Source organism: Vanessa tameamea, chromosome 16, assembly GCF_037043105.1.
Source record: "Vanessa tameamea isolate UH-Manoa-2023 chromosome 16, ilVanTame1 primary haplotype, whole genome shotgun sequence".
NCBI lineage: Eukaryota > Metazoa > Arthropoda > Insecta > Lepidoptera > Nymphalidae > Vanessa > Vanessa tameamea.
In genome coordinates this window covers 3,118,772-3,136,222 of record NC_087324.1, presented here as the reverse complement: position 1 = coordinate 3,136,222, position 17,451 = coordinate 3,118,772, and the positions used below count along the sequence as shown (strand labels likewise).

General features: G+C 33.0%; 2 protein-coding genes across 6 annotated transcripts in view; both read right to left on the bottom strand.

Moving 5' to 3' along the window:
- The window catches only part of LOC113393943 (prolactin-releasing peptide receptor-like), a 639,527-nt gene that overhangs the window by 52,319 nt on the left and 569,757 nt on the right, over nt 1-17,451 (bottom strand). The gene's annotated exons all lie outside the window — the stretch shown is intronic.
- The window catches only part of LOC113394003 (tyrosine-protein phosphatase Lar), a 383,804-nt gene that overhangs the window by 85,082 nt on the left and 281,271 nt on the right, over nt 1-17,451 (bottom strand). For all 5 annotated transcript variants that reach the window (XM_026631162.2, XM_026631163.2, XM_026631165.2 and 2 more), the window contains one exon: nt 13,985-14,164. In XM_026631162.2, coding sequence (XP_026486947.1) covers nt 13,985-14,164 — 180 coding nt within the window. The remainder of the gene's footprint in view (nt 1-13,984; nt 14,165-17,451) is intronic.

Genomic DNA, 17,451 nt, shown 5'->3' with positions numbered 1-17,451 from the left:
ACCAACCCGCATTGGAGCAGCGTGGTGGCATGTGCTCCAAGCCTTCTCCTCAAAGGGACAGGAGGCCTTTAGCCCAGCAGTGAGAAGCTTACAGGCTGCTAATGTAAAAAAAAATGTAATGTATAATTTAGTAAAATTCCTTTTCTTACAGTGAAAATGTGTATCCGTATTTATTTTTAAGTAAGTTAAACGATAGTTATAACATGGTTATAGTAATATTGAAAATTATTCTTATGTAACTGAAGGATCTCTCTGAAATCTTATACTTTTTTACTATAACGATATAAACGGCTAGACACGAGTTCAGAGATTTAAATCTATCTGCAAGTGTAAAATATTGTTGAAAAACGACATGCTAACATATCAACATCACGAAAAATATGTGTTTTAAAGAAAATATAGAAGTGTAGTGAAAACATAAATTGTACCAACGAATCATTTGATTAGTGAAGTGAAATTATTTTTTTAAATAAATATCTTACTATTGAATACAACTCCTAACCGACATTCCGAGCACGGTTCTCCCTCGATTAAAACGATTTCTCGGGATATATTTTAGTGCAGGCATGTTTATGCAAACAAAGGTTGTACTTTCATAATCCGATGTTACGTTAATCCGACAAGACTGGATACGACGTACGACTCTCTCCTAGCTATTTTACTGGTAAGGGGAAGGATTTCGAGCTTATTCTAGAAAGCTGCTTCCCCAATGGTTACATTATATGAGTACATTATAGAATTTACCCAGAATTTCTTTTGACACATGCAGTCTTCCTAACGACCCACTTGAGTTAATATGAGCACAGCTCGTGTGAAGCTCGATTTTGCTTACCCAGATTTGAGACGCGACTACTATGCTCGAAATCGACTCGTTTTAATCGACTGGTCCATCGCCACCTATCAATTTCTATATATGAATATAAAATCTCACAGTATTTCACAAAGCTACCGTGTTTTAATAATTTGTTAAACAAAAAAAAAAAAATTGCAAAAAAAATTACAGGCTGTTATTCTGTGTCATCATTTTATGAGATTAATTAACGTTAATCCGTTTTACTGGTGTTATTCAATTTCCCGTTAAAATTGTGTTATTAATAATTTAATTATTCTACGTATTTTAATATTTTCAAGTATATGTATATATGGATTTAACTAATTTGAGTTTCATCCAAGGTGGTTTGTGGTCGTGACAAGATATGGCAGACGCGTAATTGGAAGCCTTTAATTAAATTGCAATCATAGTGTCCCAAATTTTATTTTCTTTATTACAACGGGACTCATCTAGAGTCATGTCGGATGTGAGTACGCGCCACAAGTCTTCTTAATTACATACAATAAATTCTATGTTACTTGCGACAATAAAAATAATATTGAATTTATAATGAAGCATTTGAAACGGCGAAATTGTATGAAAAATGTTCTTAAAGGTTTACGATTTCTAAAAACAAAGATACGTAATATTAAAGCTTTGGAAGAGGCAATCGTCAAAACTTGCCAAATCCCAAGCGTTGGCACGGCGCCTTCGATCTAGGGATACTTCGTTATGTCCTTTATATCTGCAACAACTTCGGTTCTGCGATTGCATTGATTTGCTATGAAGAAGTATTTCAAAACAAACCTATGTTCTATCCCTAGTAAAGGCGATTGCATAAAATTAATGATTCAAACATAATGTTGGTTAATACGAAAGCGTATTCCAAGTTAAATACTCCATTGCCTAATGTGAAATCCGTTTGTGAATTAATTACTTTGAATCAGCGAATGTATACAGGACGACGTTATACGTAACACTTGTAACAAAGCGTTCAATCAATATAGTTGTTAATACGTTCACATAAAGGTCATTGTTGTTTATGATTTATTAGATGATTTCAATGGAAATAGGCCAGAGAGGTATTATGCCTCAAATAATAATTCAAATATAACTAATTGTATCATACTGTATACAGGTATTCTAATTTGTGATTTATGTAAACATGATAAGGTATATAATATAATAAAAACATTTTAATCATTAACATTAATGAACCAAAATTATTAAAATTGCATCTCTTTCTTCGAGTTAGTGTCAAATTAATCCACCTAAAGAATATTTGCTAAATGTATATAGATAAAAATTAATGGATGCTACTACATTTGTGGTATGAATGCCAGTAGCATTTCCCAGTTGAATTGCAATCCCGAGTCTCTGGGCGCAAAATGAACCAGACTTCCTGTCAGCAGTGGAGGCAATAAGACGAGGTATCAAGCTATTGTAAGGTTTTAATAATATATCTAAATGTAAGTAGAGCTTAGATATTATAAATCTGTATGAATATTGTAAATATCAAATAAAACTACATTTTAGTGATCATCTATACAAATATTATAAATAGGTAACATTGGTTTGTTTGTATGTAAGAGGAAAGCTCCAGAACGAATGACACAATTCCAAAAAATAAACACTTATGGAGAACTGCATTATTCCTGACAGCTATAGGTTATAAATTATATAAATATCATATAAGTTTCTTTATTACTAAATTGAACCCATGTGAAGCCGGGGCGAGTCGTTAGTCTTTTATAGACATTATAATAATAAAAACGGGTTTGTCTTGATAGTTATTAAATGGCTCTTTGAATAGTCATATTGAAATATGATATAACCGTAGTTTAATTACGAGAAAGATTTATTCAGTAGCTACTCAGCAATACATTCTTATATTTGCGAGTTAATCTCGGTATTTTGAATATCTGTACAAGCTATTAAAATTTTAAAATAAACATGTCATACTTTATTTAGTAGATGTCACCAAAGACAAATTGGAATCAATACTGTACAAACTTCGTTTACACTAACGTCATTTAAGGATCACGTGTAGTGGTCGTACTTGTAAGAAAGAAGTTCAGGCCAGTGACCATTCTCCGTGTAATATAAATAGATACCTATAATAAAGTGCATCTCATAAAATCACTTATTTACACTAAATACATTTTCATTTTATATTCAAACACAAGTGGTACATTTATTCAATTCACATTTTATATATTCAATTTAAGAGATGATGTTCCGCATGCAATCGAAAAGCAATTTTGTTGCGGTCATATTTTATATACATGTAAACCGGCTTTATTGTAGCTACGTGTCGTACTTTGCGACGTACGAGTGTGAATATTTTGAATATTCTTTGTTTTGCGTACATTACCTAATAAAACGGGAAAAAATATTATTTGACGGTGTTGCAATATTAAAAAAATACATACGTTTTTTAAATTGTTTATTATAGTCTGGGATTGTTGGCTGGAACGATTTTAGTTTTATTTGATTCATTGTCTGCGGTACGATATAATTTCGGTGATCGAAATGCGATAATTTTTAAAGAATATTTTTTCACTTACTGCTATTGTATGTATTACAATTATTCATTGCACTTTTCGAACATATATTTATGTTCGAAAAGGTGACATAAAGTCATTTACGCATTATTTATCAGACAAGCAGCCTTTTTTACATACCATAAAAACTAAACCTTAAACTTGTGCTAGTAGAATGATATTTATTTTAACATAACATATTCAATGATATATATATATATATAGTATAGCGTTCAGAAGCATAAGAGCAGACGGCACAATAAGTTTAACTAAAGTAAGCTCGTAGCTCGTAGGCGTTACTTTGAGCTTTGGTGGCGCGATTAAATCAATGCACAGCGTTCAACAATCGCTCGTTTTTCGAGTAACCGCGAGCAAGCTTGTGCATTATGCATCTATTGTGCACCGTCAGTAAAAACTGAGCAAATATGTTTTGTACCGCGCTTCACTAGGTATTGACCCGACCTAAAGACTGTGATTTTTCGTATCGATATATTAACATATTAGACGGTAAGCAATCGTTTTCAAACGGGGCATTGTCAACTGAGCTGGATATATAATAAAAACCAATTGTGTTAGTAAATACAGGTGTACACGACATGACACGACAAAAAGGTTTCAAACGCGTGATTGTGGGCTTTACACTGCAATCTGCCCCTTTTTGCAAAAATCTAAGACTTGAGCAGAGTTTTCTTCGTAATGAGGCAAAGGAGAAGGATATGACTTTGCCAACCAAGGCGTCTAAACTTACCAGATCAGCGGTAGTCATGATTGAAAAACAACTCGGAAGATATTGTTAAATCGTTTTCTCAATGTATTTAAGACTAGCGCCCGCTTTGGCTTTGCACGGGTGCAACTTATAAATAGAGAAAATTACATAAATATAATTAATACCGTATAGCACTTAAGAATAACGTATCTTTCTAAAATTTAATTTTTTTAGAATTAAATCAAGTTCAGGGGATTACCCGACAAAACAAATTTTACTTCTTTAGATAATTATTAGTAGAGATTATAATATATAGATCATTCTATGTAGGTTATATAGATTGCAAGAAGTATATACGTTAAATATATAGAGAATGATCATTTACGAGAATATGAATTATAGCCTAGTACTCATTATGGTTTCCATTTTCAGGCTTCAAGGAAACACTCTAGGCTGCGCCTTCGTCAGATAAAAATAACCGTAAAATGGCAAATAATGTCATCATACGATTACATTTTAAATTTTCTTATTCGCCTATAGGCTTACCAGAGTAAAAATAAATAAATAAATTCGACACTGAAATGTCGTAATAACGATATGTTAATCAAGAACTACAGTGCGATTATACAAGAATTGAGTTCGTATCTTATTCGTGAAATGTTGACAACCTACTCACGGTGATACGTCATTTTGATACGTGTGTCGTATAAATTTTATAATTATAACTGTCAATGTCGTGTATCACATCATGACATTTCACGCTCTGTTCTGCGGTGATTATCGAGTTTCGTGTTACAGAAGAGATCTACTGTTTGTAGTACAATACAGCAGAGCTTAGTATTGTTGTGTTGTGTTTGAAGGGCGAGTGAGACAGTTTAACTGATGGCACGTGGGACATAACATCTTAGCTCCATAGGTTGGTGGCACATTGGTTTCATGTCTATGGCGGTAGTGACCACTTACCATCAGGTGGCTTATTTTCCCGACTGCATACCTATTACATAAAGAACAAATATGAAATGATGAAATATATAAATCATTGGTTTGGTTATCTTCTACAATTGGAATAAGATATCCTTATTGAGGATGAAATGTGAAAAAAAAACAGTCGTAAGGTTGAGACCAAAATAAAAGTATAGGTCAATAGGTAAGCCACCGACTAGACGGTCGGGCCATATTATAAATTACATAGGAAATGGAGTAAAACCGCACAGGCTTACACACTCTCGAGTATGTAAAACCGCGCGAGAAGATTCCATGAACTGCGATGGATTTGTGGCGAATGTAAATACAAAGCAGATAGACAGAAAAGCGAGTGATGGATATACGTACTCGTATTTTTCGAGTTACTTAATAGATATCGTACATAAAAATATTATTAAAAACATTCGTATGAAAATACGACGGTTTCGATACTGTTCTACATTTCGCAGCGGGAATTTGTTCGAAAAATATGTTGAGAGATGCAGCTTTAAAAGTTTGCTCGGCGCGCGATCGATAACTTTCACGTATGTACACTTTGTTCCGTACAAAAGACTCGGGAGTGTAACGGACTACGGCGCTGTTGACTCGATCTTTTATATGGAAATCGTTCGGAACGCGCCGGGGATCTAAGAGCCAAAATATTTACAATCCGTTTTTGTGAAAACAAACATTCGAACGCGTATTCATACTCATTCAAAAAAAAATAGTTTTAAAAAAAATGATCAAAGTAAATAAATCAGAAGTTACGATTCCAGTGTATATAATAATCGCAATGGCGACTTTTATTTCGGATTGAGAATTAATCAATTGATTATGAAGGAAATGTCTCGAGCAAATCTTCCTGTGAAATCAATTGGACTAGAGTAACAAAAACGATTGGGGTTTAGGTTCGTCTCCTGAGCAGGGCATAAGTATTTGCACTGCCTCGTCTAACCGGTCGCCGTTTTCTTCAACTCTTTAAATTAATATCCATTATGTTTGGCAGTCGTGATAAAAAACGCCAAATAAAATTCAATAATCATGTAATTCATTTCCATGAGTTATCTGCTGCAGAGATAGTTACATTTTTAAATGGAATAGCCTTAATATTCAGAGTGGAAACGTGGAAACCAGCTGCCTTTTTGGGCATTACACATACATAAATACCTATATAAGCTACCTAACATTCGTTTATGTATCTCAAAATACTTTTGAATATACAGATAGTATATTTAGAGTGATTTGTATATTTAAACCAATGATGGCCCTTGTTGTAATCAATGGGCCATCAATGGTTTTTGGAACTTAGTCGAAGGTCACGAGCTCAAATGAAAAGACCCACTGATTTAATACAATTTGTGTTTATAATTCACTTAGACTTCGGGTGTGATCGGATGAGATGCATCAACTCGCATTAAAGTAGCGTGATAGAATAAACTGAAAATTTTCTCTTTAACACGAAAGACAGTTCTCGCCCAGCAGTGATATATACATAGGTACATATTATGTCATTTTTATTTGAACTTTAAATATGATTGAAATTTTATTAAAAAATACTCTTTGATGAAAAAAAAGTTTCTTAACAAAATAAGACTAGTTAACTAAAGCAGTCGTACATTTCAGTGAGATTAAGTTACGAAACTTCCAGCTTGATCTAAAAACGTAAAAGAAAAATATTAACGAACTTATTCAAATACGGAAGTCATATTAACAATTTTATTTCATTAAAAACTAATGAGAGAACGATTTTAAGCTTGTACGAAACGGTCAAATTAGAGACTGACTTTTTAGTTACAATGTAACACTATCTTATTGTCACCCAGGGAGCCTCATAAGGCTGAATTTAGTACCATTACCCTCCAAAGCTCCTCGAAAAAATATGGTGCCGTTTGAGCTCGCGTTACAAGGGCCTAGTCGGTTATGATCGGTACAAGGCTAGAGAGGAAAGCGGGAACTATATTTCGTTCAACGTAACTGATGTAAGATACAATTTTTTTTCAGTACAGTATATAAGTGTTATTTATTTAAAAGGCCAAGGCCAACTGTGGTAGGGCCAAAGAAATAATCTCAATATTTTTATTTATGCGACAGCCTTAAAAATAAGAACTGAAGAAGAATATTTAATATTATATCTAAAATTTTAAGATAAGATAAATCAAACACAGTTCTTAATATTACCTAATAACTAATGATTACTTTATTAAAATACTTCAATAAAACTCTATGGAATATATTAAACAGATTAAAAAAAAATCGAACTTCATGACACATTCAAATATAGGACACAGAACGCAAGATACTAAAATGTATTAAAGTTTCATAACAATTCGTTTCACACTTGCACCGCTATCCGAGGCTTTGTTTCAAGTGGTCGCATTTATTCTCCCCGTGTCCGAGTCCTCTTTAATTATGGATAATTTATATTCAGATTAAAGCCAGGTGGGCGGGGCGTGGCGTTTCTACGGCTCTCTATTATACACCGTACGTGACTTCAATATGCAGTTATTGGGATTTATGCGGGATCCAGCACTGGAATAGTTTAGGCAATGTTCGCACAAGTGTTATTTATCTTCGTCTATTATGTATTCTAGTCCACGGTGTCTTTAGTTTGAATATGATCCGAGTAATAAACAGCCTTTATATGATAATGGGCTTAAAATATATTGAATAATTACAAAATTAATCATATAATATACAGTAAATAATAATAACAGGAACACTGCGTTACCAATTCTAATTCAAAAATAGATTTATCTCTTTCTGGCATCAGTAATTTGACATTCGAAAGAAGAAGATAGAATATTGTGTAAACATACGATCGCTATACAGCGTTTGTATATTAGTAACGTTAAAGCGCTATCAGAACTTTACCTCACAAATATGTTTTTCTGGTTACATTTTGTGTAACATATTTTTAAATGAGTAATGGGTTGTAATAAAAAACACTTGAAAATATTTACTTTGATGTTGCGGAAATATATGTACCTATATATGTGTTTAACAAGAACATTGTGACAAATACCAATATAAATAATATCGCACATTATTTACATACAAATATTTACATGTAAATGTTTGTCACGAGTCGAACTAGCAACTGACATTTAATGTTTCGACGACGACTGTAGTATTTAAACTTTTCATAAATATCTTTAAATCAAAATCACGGGCAATTTAATTACAATGTTCAATAAATAATTCACTATGGATATTAAAATTACCTTAAAGCAAATATCCTTTTAAAATACACATGTATATACAGAATATTTGAAAAACGAAAATATTAAAGTGTAAAATAATAAATTTAATGAATACACATTACATGCTATTTAACTTTGTGGTAGGGCTTTGTGCAAGCTCGTCTGGGTTTGTACCACCCGTTCATATATTCCACCGCCAAACTGCAATACTTGAGTGAGTAAGTTAGGTAATTACAGGTCCAAGGGACATAACATCAGAGTTGATGGCGCAGTAGCGATGTCTATGGTGGTGGCCAATTCGCCTGTACGCCTACCTATACAATAAATATATAAATATTGGACAACATCTCATACAATTACTCTGATCCCAATGTAAGTAGCTAAAGCACTTGTTTATGGAAAATCAGCAGTAACGACGGTACCACAAACACTCAGACCCAAGACAATATAGAAAACTATTGAACTTTTTCTACATCGACTCGGCCAGGAATCGAATCCGAATGAAAACCGGTGTACACACTACTCGACCATGGAGGTTGTCAAAATACAAACAAGATGGTACACAGCATGTTCTTTAGAATCATGCCTTGATCAGCCAAACGAAGTTATGGAGTAAAAGTTTTGAGTACGTAAAATATCCGTTCCCTACTTTGTTAGTTAAAGCGAAGAACTTTGGTTTCGGGAGATACACGGTTCCTCTTTTATTTACCTCTTTACCTCCCCCAGTGAATACAGTGTGCACTCTTTATGTACAAAATCGAAAAACTTCCCTATATATTATGATTTCAGAAGTTCTCCCATTTTTCTAACTAGACTTGCTCACGACTTCGCAAGTGAGGGGTCTTATGTAAATAGAACCTATCGTAGATATTGATTTTTATACAATTTGACATTATACTCTTATTTAAAAAGTGATTTTTATAAAAATATTGTTCAACCTCTTATTTTTCGTATAGCGTTTTTAACATTGTATATTTTATATACATACAAAAAGATTCTAACTGCTTTGAAGACCTGCTGTAATTTTCGATCATCCTGTCTAGGGTTAAAAGGTCAATCACCTTATTTTCGTTGAGCACTTTAACATTTCATATTAACTTTTCCTTTGATAACATTTTGAATTCTTATACGGCTCGATTGTAGTCGAACGACTACATGATCGAAAGCAATGAATCGTGTCAATTAAATTGAGCAAAAAAAAAAATAGATTCAATAAGAATTTGGAATCATAATTGTGGGATTGTATAGTTGCTGTACGATAGTTGTCATAATATTTCTCAACACACTCAACAATACCATTGAATGAAAATCATTACGACCTTACCAATCAACATTAGTACCACGCCTCTCTTTTTGTCATAAGTAATTTGTTATTCGAAAGAAAAAGACGAAGTATTTGATAAGTTATATTTTATTCAATATAAAACTCACGCTCGTTACTGTACTTATTTTATGAGCGAGTTCGAAATGAGACAGATAATATAATAAATTTACACTTGTAATCTGCATTCGAATTCTACATCATTACATATACGTCCGTACGTACGTAATTTTGTAATTATAAGTTTCGCAATATAATGCACACACCGCAAATTATGAAGATGCCGAACTAGTGGTTACGCATCTCATTCGCAGGCGGCGATGAAATCCAACACGGTTATTGTAAGTTTAAATCTATTTAATATAGATATATTGAAATATTTCACAAGGCCGTATGGCGTAAGATCATTTAAAAGCAAATCTAACCGAACAATTTTATTAGTCATATCCTCCTTTTCGTTGCCTCCTTTCACTTTAAGAAGAAGGTTTGGAGCATATTCTGCAATGCTATTCTAATGCGGGTTGGGGGATACACAAGTGGCAGAATTCAATTGAAATTAGACGCATGCAGGTTTGCTAAAAATTCAGCGATGCTTGCCTGGCGTTGAACATGCACTCATCGGTTTATTTGCACACGTTCTAACCACTGGGCCATAACGCCTCTTATATTGCAGTCACGTCTTATAACTAGCTATTTAAAAATTCGCCATCGCCTCTATTCATGACAACATAAGCCCTTCGGTCGACTTACCTTAGCGAATGTGTAGCGTATCTAATGCGATGAATTTGTCCGATAATATATCAGCCATTAAATACATAAAGCTATTTAATATTAATTTCATTCAGTAAAGAAGAGTGACTTAGTATAAATAGAAATATAAATAAGGGTGACGATTAACTATGAAAACTATATGAAGTTGCTGACAGGGCTTTGTGCAAGTCCACGCGACTGTATAATCAGCAACCTGCATCCAATAACTCACGTAATAAACCATAAATCACAAACTCATATAATACAGTTAAGAGCGCCTTTGTTATAAATGCAGTAAGATTAACTCAACGGCGGTTCAAATTAAATTTACCCGTCTTCCTTAACCAGCTGCGTAACAAGCGGTAATGTTATTTGGTACAATTCGTTCCTATACTCGACTGTCACATAAAGTCGAATTGAGAAAAGCGGAAGGAATAAGGCCATTCCTTAATAGATCAGCGAGGACATTATCAGATTATCTATGTTTATTTATTTATCGTCGAAATTGAGATTAGTTTCATTGTACACCAGATGGTGCCCGGCGTGCGTCGCAATGTATCTTGTAAACTGTTATCAGATATGACTTGCGATTAAATATTATCAGAGGTCATATATACACAGCTTTTTATAGCAATTATCTATTGCAATTAACGATGTCGATACGATAAAATTTGCTCCGTGAAAAAATATACGTGCTAACTTACATGGTGATCAATCAAACGTCATCGAAGTATATTAGTCCCAAAATATTATTATCATTTCAAATATTAACATCTACATTACATTTTATATTGAAGTTATTGAGACTTCATTGAATAGACCCGTTACTCTGAGAATAATATAAAAATTTTGTAATCTATACTAGTATTTTAAATGCGAAAGTAACTTTCTTTGTCTGTTGCTCTTCACGACCAAGCCACTGAATCGAATTTGATGAAATTTAATTCGAAGCAAATTTGAACTCCACGGAAGGACGGCTTGACGGATTAGCAAACCCTACAACGAAAGCGAAGCCGCGTGCGACTACTGGAATATAAACTAGTTTTATATACATATGAATAAGAAAAAATTACTTTTCGACTGAGCTACTGTTTGAAGTTTAAAACTCTTAGTTTCAGCCATGTATAAGTTAAAATAGTATAGCGTGCAATTGAATTGACGTAGGTACTACTTATTTAATTACTGTATCACTGCGTGTTTATGCTAAAGGCCGCATATTGTATTATACAATATAAACACAGATTACTGTTTAGGTATGAAGTCAACCGTGTTCTGAACCTATTATATATACATATATAATAGAATCAGACTCAGAATATGTAGGCGAAGAGGAACCCTGAAAAGCACATCACCAATTTGTATTTATAATTCATCACGTAATGTAAAAACTTCGTAAGAAAATATGCACGTCTCGGAAAAATATATGGTACGTTTTCTTTCACACTCATTGAAGAAGCTTGCTGGAAAAACGTCCGAATCTTCACATCAAAAGAAGAGATCTCAGAGAGTTTGTATGCTGGAACTCGCTAATGCTAGGTACTACTCCGATTGATTAATGCTAGTCCGATTAAAAAAAACTTATTTTTGTGTTCGATAGTTCGTTGCTAACTACTTAAATAAGGCCCTTAGAATCGAAACTGCAACCATAACGTTAATCGACATAACCAACAGTATGAAACAGGCATACCTGTGTTTAATCCGCGTTAACATTGGGTTAGTATAACCCAATGTTAACGCGGATTAAACACAGGGCACAGCCAGTAATTACACATATCCGAATGTCATTACAAATGTTAGTATATATAATTATATCGTCCGAATAATAATATCGCAATTATATGCCATGCGTTATTCGAATTCAGGCAATGTTTATGGTACCTACTGTTTCTAGTTGTTCAGTGTTAGAGATTCGTAAAGTCGTGTCAATAAAATTAATTTATAAGAAACTACTTGTCTCCGGCGACTTAGTTCGCATTGTAGCTGTTAGGCATTCAAAAGTAGCCTATGTCTATTACTGGAGTTCATACTTCACCAAATAACCAAATTTCATCAAATTCCATTCAGTTGTTTGATCGTAAAATAGCACCAGACGGACAAAGAGTTAATTTTGCATTTATAATATTAGTATAGATAATTATAGATAAGGGTGGTCTTGCTCTGATGGTAACATAAAGTAAAAGGAGAACAGGTTTGAAAGATATTTTTAGTACGATTATTCTAATGTTCAATATATTATTAACGATATTATTTCGGAACAGGTAGCGTAGTGGTAGAGAAAAAAGGAGATGGACTATACGCTACGGGGGTTGAAGAACGTCTGTTTTATTTTATTGAAATAATAACTTTTCATTACATTAATTGCGATTAATTCCCAATCGAGACATTGGTCTAGAATTGCAAATAAAAATCAATGTTTGTTTAATAAAACTGAAAATTGAAATTGAAATTTATTTTACTGAAATTCTAAAGTATGGCCGATAAAGTCGAGTTGCACATCTGGTAATACTCGTACCTAAGTAGTATTTTTGTTATCACAATTACATTTACAGCATAAGAGCCTCGGGCTGTAATTAGTAGACAAAATAAAATGTTGTTATAAAAAAAGTTTAAATACTGAAGGTGGACTCGAGATTTCGTCTCGAGACTAAATTTTCTTAACTTTCCAAGAAAAAGAAACCAAATAATATTTTCAGACTCATAATCTTTCGTCACTAAAAATTGTGTGTATATTTCAGGAATATTTTAGTATAAAACACACAAATTAAATATTATATTTTGATTCGTTCGAAATTAATATGATTTATAATACTATTTACAAGGTTCGTTGAAATCAATTCCTCCAAAAAACGACGAAACATGAACAGATGATATTTCGTGAAATGAATACGAAAGCGCAAAATATTAAAGCGTAACCAGTAACAAAACACGAACAAACAGTATAAACAAGAAACGAGGCAATTAACCTCTTAAATTCCTTGTCGCAAACGTTCCGAGATACACCGCAACTGTAGTCGTAATTCCACGCAAATATATGCAAAGGAGTGTGTCGCCAACAGCTGAATTATGACATAATTATCGCGATTTAATCGTCTATTACCCGTCGAGGAAGTAAAGCGTTAAGCCACTGTAATAACTGAAACTCGTTATCGGAATTGTCTTGATATTTCCTTGGGATCTCACTACCCAATTTAGGGTTCTGGCGATCGGAGTCGGATCGGTTTTAATGCTTATTTATCGAAAGGTTGTCTTCATCGGAGTTAGTGCCGGGATCAAAGTGTCGCCATGACTGTTTTATGCGGTCAATGGTTATGCGAAAATTTTCTGAACTCAAGTATTGTCTCTGGTAATGTCTTATATATTATTCATTTCGTGTGGTTGCTTGCAAGCTTGGCCAATCCGATTACATGGAGTCGAATACGCGATGAACGGGCACTAATGAGCTTTTATATGATCAAATAAAGTTCTTAACGCAATTATTAATATGTTGGGAATAAGAGAAATATTTCCATTCGTTTCGCAATTTGGAATTATTTTTATGTAAACGTTACTAGTATAATTTTATTAATTTAATTTTTTTATATATGTAAAATATATGTATAATTTGTATAATATGTATAATGTATAAATTTATCTCATGTACTTTAACACCAACTTATGTATAAGTTACAAAAGTTATAGGCAAAAACTTACCTTCAAAAACAGTGAGTGTAGCGACCGCGGTGACCGCGTCGCCGACACCGTTCTCTGCTACGCACTCGTACGTAGCATCATCCCGCTGCGCTCGAACCGGCTCGATCCGTAGCACTGCGCCATTCGCATTCGGTCCGGCAGCCGAGTCCATTCCAGACACTTGGTAACGGGACTGCATACCTGATGAAATATTTTTAGTTAAGTGTAAACGATTTTAATAAAATAAAAAACTTCTTGCCAAAGGTTTATTTTCTTGAAGAGTTTTTTATTTAAACTAAGCCAGTCCATCAGGCTACTCCGAGGGTTGGCTACATAGATGTGTAACTTACTTCCCTCACACTAGTTTTACTCACAGTGTTTGCCTTTAGCGTTGAGCACGATCTAAATTATTAAAAGCATTTAAAACTTCGACAATCTGTCCGTTGAGATACATTGTATCGTTTGATTTATATATTTTGTAATTATATTGATACTGAAAATCTTACTATAAATTTATTTGCTATAAGTTAAATTAATATTTCATTGCTGGTCTATCTTTGCTTATTAATGAAATACGCTGCTCTATTGCAGGTCCGCAAACCTTGTAAAATAATTAGATTTTGGACTAAGCTACATTTTCAGTCGTCAAAATAACTGCAAAGTTATTCAGTTTGCCTTTAATTTCTCACCAAGCTGCCATCGTTAGAAGTTACATAGGAGAAATGATTTAAGGTGATTTTATGGTTCATGTTAATATTTGTTTGTTTTTTTATTTAACAAGGATTTTACTTACTTGGCTTAGCTGATAGTAATCGCACAAGTGAAAGGTTTAAAGTTAAGGGTAATTTACATAACAATTTAAAATTGATCAAAATAAAAAAAAACAATTTTTTTTCTTAAAATTGATGGAATGGTAATCAACACTCAGCCAAAACTACATAATATGGAATGCTATAATTTGAATATAGTTTTATTTTATAACGTAAGATTCCGCTAAGAAAGGATTATTGGAATTTTCAACTTTATGTAGTGCAATTAGAGACGGCACTTTGAAGGGGCAACTAGATACAATTATAACGAAATTATTGTTTTATAGAAGCAACTTCAGTATAATAAGAATTTGATTCTATGTAAAGTTAATTTGTGATTTTATTAAAAAAATCAATGTGTTCGTCGAGTATAAGATTTAAAGTTATTTCAAAATCTCAATCAATAAGAAAAGTGTAGTTACTTATATATTACCGATAAAAAAATTACCCGCATTTCGTTTGGGAATTATATGCTTACGTTATCATGCAATACTACCTTGTTTACATAAAGGAATTATTAGTTAAATATTTTATGATACACCAAATATGAGAACATCTATTTAGTTGATTAACTAATTGATTAATTATCAATTAATCGGTTCTAATAATTACTATCACACAAACATAATACTGGGTCGGTCAGTGTAGCTCAAATTTAACAATTACCTATTGTTATTAATATTTATATTAAGTCAAATTCAATGAAATATTTTATGGGCTGATTAGTTAAACAATGCTGTGTCTTTTTCTTTCGATTGTCAGATCAATGATGACAGAAAGAGAGATCCGGAGAATAACCAGATCGGCATACCCCGACTGCGTTGACATAATATGCTATAACTCAAAAATATACTACTAATAAACGAGTGCGTCGATTATGACAGACTAACGTTTAAGGACATTGTTTGTATAGTGTATTTCCTGCGTTTAATATAAATCGGATTAGTATTTTCGCATAAATCCGGCTACAATAAACAAATAAATTATATATATTTCGATGATATTATTATTTCGCTTTCAACCAAGGTTTAATCACACCAATAAAGATTTAAAAAAAAAACGTAATTGTAAAATGCTATTTTGCGAATCTATTATATGCGGTTGTCGTGCCGAGTGATGAATCGGAAATATAAAAGTCAACTAGAAAATATACAGCAATCAAATTTCGACTAGTACTTATTGGAAACGACCACGAAACGTTTTTTTAATTTAGTGCATATTTCAAACGATTTCAAATATTTTTTGTTCATTGATTGCTTACTTTTTTACAAAAACTTCATGCATCTGCTGTGTTATGTAACAGATAGATTTTGAATGTATCTTATCACATTAGCTAGTCAAAATGACATCAAATCAATATATTCTTTAGGAGTATTGGCCGACATGAGTTTTAAATTAAATATTGATAGGCCAAGAAAAATAACTGTAAAGTTAAAAATAAGTGTTTAGTCGTAGCAGTGTAACAATAACGTACCAGTACCGAATAAACATAAAAACTATTTCAAACCTCTACAACTCAACACGGTCTTGATCAACGGGTGACCAACGAAGTTAAGCCTACGGAAGTTGGCGGAGATACAGTCCCATGCTTCGCAAAGTACTTAATGTCGTGGACCCCTTATCTCACTTCTGTCGTTTCAAAACCATAGCTCAACGGTCGTATCATAAAATTCGAAAATAGTATACAATATTTTTTATCTAATGTGTTTATTTTTAATTCCTGCCGGATATTATTTTCTTTAAAACTTATACAGCAGCTTCAAAAGGTATGTAAGTATATCGTTTCGTGTGAACAATATTCTCCATTGCACCTCCATGAAGAATCTTATAATGTTATACGTAATGTTCGCGATTCATTGCAGAGCGTCGTTTGCATTTTGCAACACGAGACAGTAAAAAACAACAACACCAGAGACTTGCCGTTCTTATCTTTTATCTCTTAATCGAATGGCATAAAGTTCATATTCGCTTGTCGTTGTAACGAGTTGGGTTTGTTAAAGCTGGTCGGATACGAGTTGGTGTGGGACTAAGCTAAATCGCCACTCGTACTAAGTGCCAGAGAAATGTATTTCCACAACAAGTGAGAGTAATCGTTGTCTCTACAATCGCTGCTAAAAAGATAATGCCTTGCTTGGATTTACCTTCTTTGTTAAGAAATGGTAATGGTAAGGCAAAAAGAAAATAACAATATAGAAATATGAAACATTTTATATAATCATTTTCACACAATACTCTTTTATAATTCAAGGTATTCACTTTCGTAGAGGATATCGTAGAAGGTCGCTACGACGAAGTGTGTGTGTTGAAAAAAATATTGTGACGCAGAAAGTACTTCCATTCTTTGAAACAAAATCAAACAAAATCAAACCCTTTATAAGCGAACATTTTTACACTCCATATATTCTTCATCATAAATATAACATATATGACGACATAAACAATTCATTGATTGTATTGATCTTTACGATCCTAAAATCAGATCTGACCGCTGCACCTTATGTGCAAATCAACAGACTCGTAGTTAGGTACATACATTTAAAACAATATCATCTTAACAAACGTATATTTTAAAACACTTGACGTCACATTAATAAAACTATAATACTAAGGTATTATTTTATTTATTTATTGGACTTAGTGGACTTATAAAATGCTAAGATACTGTTAGAACTTCCAGCT